The following is a 12,451-nucleotide window of genomic DNA, read 5'->3' on the forward strand; positions in this document are numbered from 1 at the left end:
GTTATCATCTAAAACCCATCGTGGCTGTTTTACCAATGCATGTCACTGTGTACATAAAAATATTGTAATTTTTGCAACACTGTCTAAATCCATTCTTAACTTCTGTGCTGTACAGAAATGCAAAGGCTTTAAAAACAATGCGGTCAGTGTCATTTTTGTACATAAGTGATCTTTTTTATTATTTTGTTGTCCATAAAAAGGTCAAGATTCAGTCCCATGAATTAATTTCATTACATCATATTCTCAGTTCAAAAAAGCAACATAAAATTACAAATCATAATACAAAGAATAGAATAGGTAAGTACAGTAACCATATAAACAGCCCACTAATATTGTCTAGCCCACCCGCCCACCCACCCACCTACCACTGCCCGCTCAAACTCTAGCACAAAACTCATAACAATACATCAGTTAGTATCAGCAATAAAAAATTCAAATAAACGTCCCGTTTTTTTTTAAAAAGCGCTTCGATGTTCCGATGCCATGAGTTCAGCTTTACCCTCACATAGAATACATAAGAGATTACGTCCCACCCGCCACTTGCTCTGCAAAACACAATAACATGCATACAGTTTTCACTGCTCAACCCCCCCACCCCCATCAATACACATTCAGGGCCAGAGGATACAATATACATCAACCATAGTGGTGCATCAATAAAACGGCAAGTCTCCGCCCCGTTTGAGTGAAAGGTGGATCCAGTGGTTTCCCTGATAACACGACCAGTCCAGGAAAAAACTGAGGCCTACTTCTGCGTTCAGAGAGAGGCGATAACTCCCTCTGACTCTTCTGACAGCTCAGATTCCTGGTCCAAGATGGTAACAGATTTCCATGATTTAAATATCGGAGACACAAAGCACACAATGAGAATGGAGAGATTCCCTGTTCGAAATGATGACAAGAAGCGATCGGCGTTCGCTAAGACCCACTTGTACTCCCACAATGGAGTAATCAGATCAGTGCTAGTTCAGTACATGTTCCCTTAAAAAAAAAAACGCAGCTACTATCACTGAAACTGACGGGTCTCCTATGCAGCAGAGCGGACACCTTGTGTAGATCTGAAACGTGGTGCCAGGCTGCGACCGTAAAGCCAGTTCTTGTACTTTTTCAGGTCTACACACAGGGCCTGTTACTAGTTATTCAAACATAATGTTAGTATCCTTAATGCTGGCCTGTAGAAGACAGTCAATAATAATGAAGACACACAAACTTACATTTTATACCCTTATTACACTTTGGATGCTTTGTACAATAGTGCTGAACTTAAGACCTGCTTTTGTCATGCTTGATCTGATATATATAAATGTGTAAATATACTGCATTTTACAGTATTGCGTGTGTATGCGTGTGTGCGTGTGTTGTGTTTGAATGTGTGTGTGTTGATGTGCAAAGGTGTGTGTGGTGGAACCTGCACCACACCAACAGTGAGAGGCTCAAATATGGCTTGTGTCAGACATGAAGCGTGCTGCCACCCATAAGAGAGCTCCTGTACATTTCGGGCCACAGAGGTTAAACAGAGCTAATAATAGACATGATGTCCTGTCCTGGCACCCGATCTGGATCACATTGTTAGTCATAGCATCGACACAAACAATCCGTGGCCCTCTCACTACGACAAACACGTTCGGATTAATTACATGTAGACTAAACATTAGAGACAAATGTGCATATGAACAGGAGGCTGATTGACCGACTGGTGACGAGTGCAACTGTAGCAAGACCTGGAAAACGACCTGTGCTGTAAGACTACGAGTTAATCAGCATTACCCAGAGGAGATTCAGGTGAAGCAAGAGATTATTTGGAGTTAAAATGGAGATAATCATTAGTGTGGTGAACTCAGCAGCTATTTTGTCTTCTTGTACCTTTAGAGCCAAGTCCAACCGGGACATTACGCTCCAAAAGAGGCGTGAGCACCAGACGAGACTACAAATTATTCACCGACCTTTAACAACTGCACTTCAGAGTTTCCCATTTGGGAAATATTCTTATGTGCTTCTTCTGCTGAGGGTTAGATGAGAAGAATGATGCCACTCTGATGTCTGTGCGCTAAATATGAAGCTGCAGTCAGCAGTTGGTTAGCTTAGCTTAGCATGGAAATGGGGAGAACGCTATCCTGGCTCTGTTCAAAAGTAACAAAATCTACCTGCAAGCACCTTGAGAATTCACATATGAACATGCTGTTACTTGTTTAAGCAATACAAAAACTAATGTGTAAATTAACTCATTGTGGCCTTATGCGAGATGACATGCTGGACTACTGTTTATGCACAAGAGTGGTATGAATCCTCTCATCCAAAGGCCTTTGCACACCAAGTCGGTATTTTATGTCCAAAATTGCTGTACGTTAAGAAATCGGTGTGACCTCACAATGTGTCAATCAAGTTCACATATCAACACATAGGTCAAAAGCCCTTAAAGGACTCTCACCAAGGAAGCAAATAAGTGCACTTCCCAAAATGTTGGAACTATTCCTTTAAATCTGACTTAATCATAATATTACCAAGTCAGTGCAGTCTGCCCGACCTTTAAAAGCCACACATCCGTAAATGAAGAGCTACAGCCTTCTGCTCTGAGCCAACTGATATCATGTGACAACAAAATTACTGAATAAACCTGAACATCTCTTGCTGTTTTACTAATGCCAAAAAAAAGCCCACATCGACAGAGATATTTCTCTGTGTGGCTCGCACTGATCTCTCCATTTCAACCGCACCGTCGTTCTTCATCACAAAATGTACGACTGGATGCGGAAAAGCAACGCGTTCCTGTTGCTGCTCTTCTGTGGACAGGTAAAGCCTGCGATCCTATTTAGAGTCAAAATGAGCGACAGAAAACTATGAGATGCCAAAAAGCCACATGAGCTATGTCAGTATTCCAGCCTAGTCCTCTTGTATCCATGGTAACTGACACCAAATGGAAGGTGATGGACCCCCAAACCACACAAAGAAAGTAGGTTAGTGTTAGCTGGACAACAACTTGGGAAATGCCCTGGCAGTCAGATGGATGTCCATTAACAGGTAAACAGGGAGTGGAGTTTGTCTGTGTGTGTGTGTGTGTGTGTGTGTGTGTGTGTGTGTGTGTGTGTGTGTAGGGAGGAGGGGGCACAGGCTTGACCAGTGTTTGTCCACTGCAGAGAGAACTGGTCAAGCTGTGGAGGTATTCTTCATACATACACGCTCAAAAAAACGAAAAAAAAAACAAAACATCAATATCGATAAGTCTCAATGAGCCTCCTCCACTTGTAGCTGTCCAAGTCAATCAGGATGTCCTTCATTTTTTTCAGCACTGCCTCACACACACACACACACACACACACGTCCATGGAGATATGAATATACACTTAACACCCATGACTCATACATTCACTAACACTTCATACTTTAAAATTACATCTGTGTGCCTTTTTTGTACAAAGCAAGTAGTTTTTACTTAACTCAGGTCGCATTTCAAAGCTGCGACTCATAAATTTCCCCTCATTAAAAACCGGATTTGTGAAGTTGTTAAATCTCAGTTCTTGTTTTTAGTGTTTTTACACACTCCACCACACAGATGGATACAGCTACAGATATTAAAAACTTCTCACCTTTCACGCAGGAAATAAATTGAACATGTGGTGAACCTAAAGGTGTGCTGCTTCAAAGACACACAGATGTGACCAAAAAAAAAAAAAAAAAAAATCACACATCATTTTAGGTCTCACACGTACTTTGCAAACACGCTGACGTCACTCAGTCTCACAGACGCACGTACATACGCACAGTCTCATTCATACAAACGCAGAGAGGCTGTTGTTTGTTTTCTCAGGCATGCTGTGCAGCCAGGTCCTGGTTGATGAAGCGCCGTAGCCTCTCCAGGTACTGACTGTAAAGCTCAATGTCGTTGTGACCGGCTCCCTCCACCCAGAGGGGCTCCACGGCCTTGGGACAGCGCTCAAACAGAGCGAGGCCGTGAGAGAAGTCGATCACCTCGTCCTCTGTACCGTGGATGATGAGCACTGGAGACGGGATCTTTGACACTTTCTCTATGCTGGAAGAAAAATGACGGAGGCTGTTAATGCACTTTTAGAAAACACGGTGCAGGATCATTTTTTTTCCCAGTGTTGACCAACAATGACAAAAAATGATGACATCCAGTTCAGTCAACATCTGCGATACATCAGAGCAGTATTTCCCAAACCTCTCCTCAAATACCACTTGTCCTGCATGTTTTAGATCTCCCCCTGCTGATTCAGCTCGTCATCACGCAGCCTCAGGAGTTCATAATCAGCTGATCATTTGAATCAGCTGTGCAGGAGCAGAGAGAGATCTAACATGTGCAAGACAAGTGGTAAGTCAGTACTCGTGCTACTTTTTTGTTTAAATGAATAACCTAACAAATTAATTTTGCATGTGAAGTAATAAGTTATTTAAATGCATTTTCAAAAAGCAATGTTACTTAAAATATCACCCTGTTTGCCTGTTTTTTTGTTTTTTTTTTGTTGCCACTGACTGCATGTTTGTGAAACATGATTAACAGCACTGAAGCTACCTCCAAAGAATGAGTAAGAGCTGCTGCTAAGTGGCCGGCTGAGAGGCAGAGAGAGTGAGGATAAACAGCTTGTAGATTTCAACATCGAACTCTGTAAGATGTAGCAGGATTTAGAATCAACTACGATTTCATTTCTCCTTAAACCACGTTTAAGAAAAATGACGACAAATCTCCCTTTCACCTTGTACAATAACAGTTTTGTTTGACCAAACTAGTGATTGCTTGCAAACTAACCAGATGATTTAAAGGCTAAGTAAAACAATTTAGTGTGTTTCCAACTAATCAACCAGGCACTCAGGTACTGAGTATTTCCAGCTCAGTGACAGACAGAAGCTTGGATTGGTGTACAGTTCCATTTTTATCTTTAACAAGGAAAACAGGTGTGCGAATGTTTCCTTTGTGACTTAACTGTTATTTTTTTACAAAGGTACAAAGGTAGTAAAGTCTCTGCTTGAATGCATCTGCCAGCTGGAATTACACAAAAGTACTCTAATGAGGTATTTTTCTGAGTAGGTAACACTGTCACATAAATCCAGCAACCCTTAATTCCTCTTTAGCAGCAAGGAAACAGAGATAGTGCTAAAGAGACGTCTCTCCGTGCTTTGTGCTGCAACTCCACTGCTTTTTTGGCTGTTTGTGCAAAACCTCAGCTCAGTTTGCTACCTGCTGCAACTTGAAGTTTTTATGAAAGTTACCCCGCTACAAAAGTCTTAAGTAGTGATGTAAACATAAAGATGGCCGCTGCTCTGACCGTCCTGCTATGGCCATTTAAATGGGAAGTCTGTTGTACTCTCGCTTTATTTCTTATTCATGTATCAGATACATTTGTCCAAAGCAATTTACAATAAGTGCATTTAACCTCCACAGGTCAAACTGCAGCCATGCTGCACTACAACTATCAGAACTGCAATGGGAGCGTTTATATAACGCTGTGGCTTTGGAGCATGCTGCTCAATAGCTCAATAGTTGATTATACCACAGAGTAGTTTTAATGGATGTTTTCATACCTTATTATCACCGTTAAAGTTTCCTGTAAATAGCTAAATTCAAGGAAACAAAACACCTTTACAGCTGACAGTGGTATCAGTATTTATTACTGAAAATACAGATTTTGGTGAAATGTCCCCTTTAATTTTTTTTTAAGTATATTATATACTAAACATTGATAAAACACAAAAACACACCTAAGATGGGTTAAGACACTTACTTAGGGAAGGCATCAAAGCAGTATGTCTTCTTAGTGTCGGGGAAAGCCACTCTCATGCCGGAGGTGAGAGGAGAGTGAAGGACCACAGCAGCACACTCAAACCGCGACGCCAAGTCTACCGTGGGCACCGTGCCGATGCTTTGTCCGTACAGGATGATATTCTCAGGGCTGATGCCATACCTAAGACAAGAAGCATGTTCATTTCAGCTCTGTATATCAAAGTAAAAGTCCTCTTTTATTCTGCAAGTATAACAAGTGCAAAAGGACTGATGTGCAGTGTACACGTGCACATTTCAACATTAAGGGCAGTATGCAGACTTTCAGTCCAATGCACAGGAACATGTTTATAACTGAAAAAGTTTGAAAGGGAATATCATAAGCAAAGAGTATGATGGACAAAAAAAAATCGAATAATCTAATCTAATAATCAGGTTTGACGACAGAGTTTACACTGGGCGTTTTTTTGTTTTTTGACAGCAAATATGGACGGTAATATTTCATAATTCCGAACATACAGAACAACATTCGGACGTATGATTTAAATAGCCATGTAAAAACCTTCATTTAAACAGCAATGAAACACACAAAAAAAAATCCCTTTTGCATTCAAAGCGCGTCACATTAAATTACTTTAAAATAATGAGAATAAGAAGCAGCCTATTGAATAGAGCGACTTATCAGAGAAGATGAGTGGCAGAGGCAAAGGAGAGAGAAAAGGACTCAATAAAAGCAGCACTTAGCGTCACTGTAAAGTCCTCCATGATAAAATCTAGGGAATCACTAAACCCACTATCTGCCATCTGGCTCGCCGTGGTGAAGGCGATCTCTGGTCTGATGTACGAGGAGAACTGTGGCGTGCTAAAAGTCTTAGAGAACGTGATTTGTGATTCCTTTACCTGCACTGAGAACACAACTGCCACAAACAAGCAGGGGCGCTTCATACGCTTTCAGTCAGTAAATAAATCGGTCCGTTATTTAAAATGTGCTCTGCATAATTTTGGTTAATATTTAAGTTGTCCTGGCAGCATATAGGTCTTAGAATATTTAATACGCTATCAATGAATTTATTCAATTTTTGGCATATTTCCCAACAGACATTTTGGCCGTTGATATTTTAATCTGTTGGACAACTACACGGGACACCAGCAAAAAGCCGGTTATTGAAAACCCTGTTTGACACCAGCATGCCACCAGACCTGCTTAACTACTTTCCTAAGAAAGAAAACAGGACTATGTGAGAAAATTAAGATTTTTTTAGAAACATTTGTTGTCTGAAGTCTTAATTCTTTGGCGGCCACAAAGTTCCTCTGCGTTGCCACCTAGGAGTGTTAAGTTTCTGCTGACATGAGGCTCATTAACCATGCTGGCAGCAGATAAACAGGAGGGATATTTTTTTAGTATTTTGGATGCTGAGGCTTCACGCAGAGCACAGCCTGCGACAGCCAGTCATCAGATTGATAGATACAGAGCCATTGTTTAGCTTTGATTTGACTGGCTGACGGTCAGAGAGAGGGTACCAGGGACTAAATTTGTGTATACCTGAGCCAACTGAATGTTATTTTCACAAAATGTTGCTGGCCGGTGATGTGAGAGGCCCTTACTGATTCATCTACCAAAGACACTTTAACTGGCATTCGGTGCTTGTTGGCTGATCATTTAGGGGTCCTGTGTGGACGGGAACGGACTGTTTCTGCATGCTTACCGTGAGCGCAGGGCGTGCCAGGCAGCATCGATGTCCGCGTATAGGTTCTTCTCAGAGGGTTTGCCAGTGCTAACGCCGTAGCCTGAGTAATCATAGGAAAAGATGTTGCAGTTGATGCGTGTGCCTAAGCCGATGTAGAAGCTGCTCATCTGGCCCAGGTCGACCGCATTGCCGTGGGAAAACAAAACTGTAAACCTGAGAGACAAATGAGAGAGGAGAAGGAAGTTAAGCAGCTGGCTGAGCGGGGACACTGCTGAAGTGGGAATCCCCAAGATAGTAGAAAAACATGGAATATATTTGTATGTCTGAGAAAAAATGATTTGTATTTAGCTCAGGCAAAAAGACAGGCAAGCTGTCCTATTTAAGGCACACCCAGAACACAGTATCAGGGTTGGGATCAGTGTGTGCGCAGGCACGTTCAGTTTAAGGGGCCCAGTTGTTCAGAAGTAATCAGATTGGATTTCAGTAATTGGATTGGATCAAATCTTGAAAATTGGCTGTTCAAAAGGTAAAAAGGGATTCTGGAAATCGCATTTGATCCTGAAATCTAGTCCTGGTTTTGATCTGGATCAAACCTTCAGTTTGTGTTGTTTCAAAATTTTTAGCGGGATTGGGATACATTTGATTAAAAAAAATTGGAATGACCCTGATCCCAGCTGAAAGGTGAATTCAGGTTGGATTTCAGGGACAAAACGTTACAAATATATAAATATATACTTTGCTGCTTGATTTGTTTAACCACTGCACTGATAGAGTAGATAAAGTAGACATTGGACTACGTATTAAGTCATTCAGTAATGTAATTTTTTTTTAAATAGCATTTTGTCCCCATAAAATAATCCCCTAAATAGCTCTCTATATTGAACAGAAATTATTCTAAGTTACAACAGGGAAGATCTCTGTTTCGTTCTCTTTGGTGGCACCTGTGACAACAAGCAGTAACCGCCGTGTGTATGTTTGCAGACTACGGTCAAGATTTAATTTTTAGAACAGTTGGGTCAGGGTATTCAGAGGGCGGCGTGCGTCTCACCTGGCGTTGGGGGCGCAGCGAATGTACATGCACCCCACCCTGTTCCCTCGACTAGATCTGGTCAGAAACACATCCGTCACATCCAGCTCTCTCTGTGAATACTGGAACTCCGCTCTCTCTGTGAGATGAAGCTTCCACCTGCCCTCACTCCCAACGCTGCTGCCACCTCCTCCTCCTCCTCCTCCTCCTCCACCTCCACCTCCACCACCTCCTCCTCCTCCTCCTCCTCCTCCTCCTCCACCACCACCACCACCAGCACCACCTCCACCTCCTCTGTCACCTCCACTACCAGTGCCCAGTCGGGAACGCAGCCCAGGGGCTCCGAGAGAAGGCTGAGCAGCACCGGAACTGGACCCAGAAGCAGTTCCAGCTCCAGAACCTGGATCTGGGTCAGGGAGAAGGGCGTAGGTGGGCTCTGGAGGGAGGAAAGCCAGTTTGGCTGCAATGCGGCTGGGACAAGGGGGGCAGCAGAACAGACAGCATAGCTCTCGTATGGACAGACCGTTCATCTTCTGGTGGAAACATGAATATGAAAACAGAATAATTAGGTGACAGAAAAAATATCAGAACAGCACACAAGAAGCAAAGCATTTCAGCAGGGTTTCCCTCGTACAGGTTCCCCACCAAATTAGTTCTGGTTCTTTAACTTGTTCTGATCAGGACACTTTGAACCTTGTTGATATCTAGCAAACTAGCCTGCGTGTTTGCCAGTTTTGAGGGAAACTATTGTAATTGAGAATATGTCATCAACAGAAGGTGTTGCACAATGCACAACGTAAATAAACAGTAGAGGCAAAATTGCAGTTACACTGATTATCTGTAAGTTCAAAAATTAGGTGCAGGAACGGTAACGGCATATGTTCCTTGTTGCTGGAAAAGGAGTATCTGGGTTTTATTGTGGAGACGCAGCGCATTGCCTGAAAACTCCACTGTCATCTGAAGAATGAAATATAATATCCTCCATGCAGAATACCAGCCCTTGCCCCTTGGCAGCAAATACAGAGTTCCCCACTGTAATCTCACTGTTTTAAAAACTAATATGTTCCTAGCTCCATCAAACTCAATTAAACATTGCTGATTTAGGCTGCAGGGATTGTGAAATAGTTCCATTATGTTTTAACAACGGGGTGTATGTAATATGTGTTACGTGCAGTGTAGGTGTAATATTTTGCATGTGTAATTTGCATTATGTGCATTTTATTGGTGTGATTCAGTACAGGTAATACTGTTTTGTACTTATGTGGTTTGTATTATTGTGACTGTGAAGGCATTTATGGGCACAGCATTTAAGTAAAAGACAAATTTTCCGACAGGGATGGTAAAGTATATCTTATCATATCATAATAACAGGCTTATTGTGCTCTAAAGAAATTGAGAAATGGCACTAAATCACACTAAAAAGGCCAAATATTTCACTAATGTCACATCAAGTAATAACATTGTTTTGAGATGTGTAATCTGCTCAGCAAGTGATTCTTTGATCTATCACATCCTTAATTTTCCAAGTTAGGAAAAGTGATGGGGGAAACCCTGCACAGAGGTCCTGTTCTCAGTGTACCTGGATTCAGAAATCCCTGGGTCTTGAAATGAACTGGCACACGATGGTGCCAAGGTCCTCTGGTCTAGTCACTGAGCCAGCAGGGTCTTGACAAAAGAAGTGAAAACACATTAAAATGGCTCGACATAATGCAACAACACACTTGACACAGTAATATATAGTCACAAAGGTATCACAACTTAAGCTTTTAAAGAAGTGACACATCACACATTTTAAACCTCTTGTCAAATACAGCATTTGAAATCAAATGAAATTGCACAGACACTGGGCACAGCTGTGAGGAAGATTTGACTTCGATTTAAAGATAAAAAAAAAAGACATCCGGGATTCATTGTAGAGGTTAAGGCGTCTGTTGTTATTGTCATCATGTCACAGCTCCTGTAACCCACTGGCGTTTATTAGGGCAGAAGTTATGTGCATTTAACTATAAACTGAGGCTGCTTATACCCCACTGTGGCATTAAAGTGATTCAGATTCCCTGATGTGATCGTGGACATTGGTGATTAATTAAAACACCCCCTCAGCACGGACACAGAGAGCGACTGATATGCTAATGGTAGCTACATGGTTAACAACGATATTAACCTCTATCGCTAGCCAGTGATGTGGGCACATAACGGGAGCGGTGTGTTGACAAAGCACACATGCAGCTGGGGCAGACAAGCGACACATTACTGACGTTATTAGACATTACCCACTGCACGGGTTAATGCCAGCTAACAGTCAAAATATAATCACTTATCGTTAGCGGGGCTACCAGCTAGCGGCGGCGGCTAGCTCGCTACCACGCTAGCCTCAAAGCTAGCTACTTACCGATTCACAGCAGACTGGCAGGCAGGCTGGTGTGCCTCTATATGTACACACAAGCGGCACAACACTTACAAAATCCTTCTTGTGTCTTGACATGGATGGTTTTACTCAAGCGGACTGTCAGTTATCGGTGGCTAGCTAGCTGAAATTCATGGCAACCAGATTTTTTTTTTTTTTTTTTTTTTTTTTTTACTACTGCCCGACTAAACCCGGAAGTGACGTATGGGCTTAGTTCTTTTTCAAAAGTTTATTATAATGTACCTAAATATATATATTTTTGTCATCTAATATCGCACTTATAAATGATTAAATGTAGGGGGAACATCCTTACAGGGTTGCGAATGATTTATGTTAAACAAATTTAAAGACAGCATTGCACAGTTTTGTTTGCTTAGAGATTCTTAGAGCTAAGGGACTGTTCGTTATTTCTGAGAGAGGGAGCGGTGCTGCAAAATGCAAGGCACGAGGGAGGGAGTTGTGGGTTGTTGTTTTTTGTGTTGTTTTGTGTGGGGTTTTTTTTTTGCTTAGGGTATATTCAACTTTGAAATTGATATATTTTAAATATACATATTTATTTTTTATATTAGACCCATTTTAAATACCCTCAATGATTCAAGGATGATTTATTGTTACATGCAGCAAACACGACAGTGAAACTGAGTCACCTGCGACCCACCAATGTAAAAATATAAAAATTTATATATTTATAAAAATATTTTTAAATTTTATTAAATACACAATTAAAATAAAAAAATAAAAAGCACTAATACCTGAAAAAATGTCTATTAATAAAACTGACACAATTTACATAAAACACCCCCACAAAAAACACACTATTTTTCATAGCTAGAAACTGTGAAATATGGTTGTTTATGGTGAAGAGAGGGCCATGCATTTTGCAACAATATGTTTAGGACAAACAAAAAAACACAAAGTTGCACCTCAGCCACTCCCCTACTCTTATAGCTAAAGAACAGTCCCAAATACCATCGGCACAGTGGCTAAAATAGACTTTTTAAGTCTCAATTTTAGATATTCAGTTCACAACATTCTGTTGTAAATCATCATAGTCTAGAACACTTCTTCAGATATTAATAAACTCAGGGACAAAATAATAAATAAAACAACAACAAGAGGACAAATTCAACCAATATGTGAAACTAGTAAAAACAATAGTAATATTAATAATTAAAAATAATACAAACTTTACAGACAAGATGTTTGCATTTTATACTCAACATTTTACTTCAGTAAAAATATGGCTTGCAATGCTAAAGATGTGCTAAAAATGCTCAAATATAAGTAAAAGTCTTGCATCAAATAATTTACTTAATTAAAAGTTCAGAGATATTATCAGCTAAATGTACTTGTATCAAAAGTAAAGATCCTAATTATTCAGCAGAATTACCCCTAATGATCAGTAGACTATGTGTAAACCTCGAAACAGTATTAAATGTTACAGCTGGTCCAGTGGGAGTCAATTATTTGCTGCTGGGCAGTTACTGTAATATCACTAGCCTATATAATAATGCATCATATTATATAAACTGTTGGCAATTTGAAAGCAAAATCTTATTTTTATTTGGCTATAACTATAAAAAATAAATGCAGTGGAG

The 12,451-nt window shown here is 40.7% G+C and overlaps 1 protein-coding gene across 1 annotated transcript; it reads right to left on the reverse strand.

Annotated features, from left to right (window-relative positions):
- Positions 1-149: 149 nt before the first annotated feature.
- On the reverse strand, positions 150-11,033 carry LOC121951320 (alpha/beta hydrolase domain-containing protein 17A-like). Its single transcript, XM_088085353.1, has 6 exons — positions 10,839-11,033; positions 10,026-10,111; positions 8,468-8,979; positions 7,438-7,632; positions 5,736-5,915; positions 150-4,027 (listed from the first exon to the last, which is right to left on the reverse strand). The coding sequence occupies exons 3-6, from the start codon at positions 8,974-8,976 to the stop codon at positions 3,802-3,804; spliced, it is 1,110 nt and encodes a 369-aa protein (XP_087941479.1). The 5' UTR covers positions 8,977-8,979; positions 10,026-10,111; positions 10,839-11,033; the 3' UTR covers positions 150-3,801.
- Positions 11,034-12,451: the final 1,418 nt, after the last annotated feature.

Source organism: Plectropomus leopardus, chromosome 12 (assembly GCF_026936395.1).
Source record: "Plectropomus leopardus strain MGB_pleo_1.0 chromosome 12, ASM2693639v1, whole genome shotgun sequence".
NCBI classification, from domain to species: Eukaryota; Metazoa; Chordata; class Actinopteri; order Perciformes; family Serranidae; genus Plectropomus; species Plectropomus leopardus.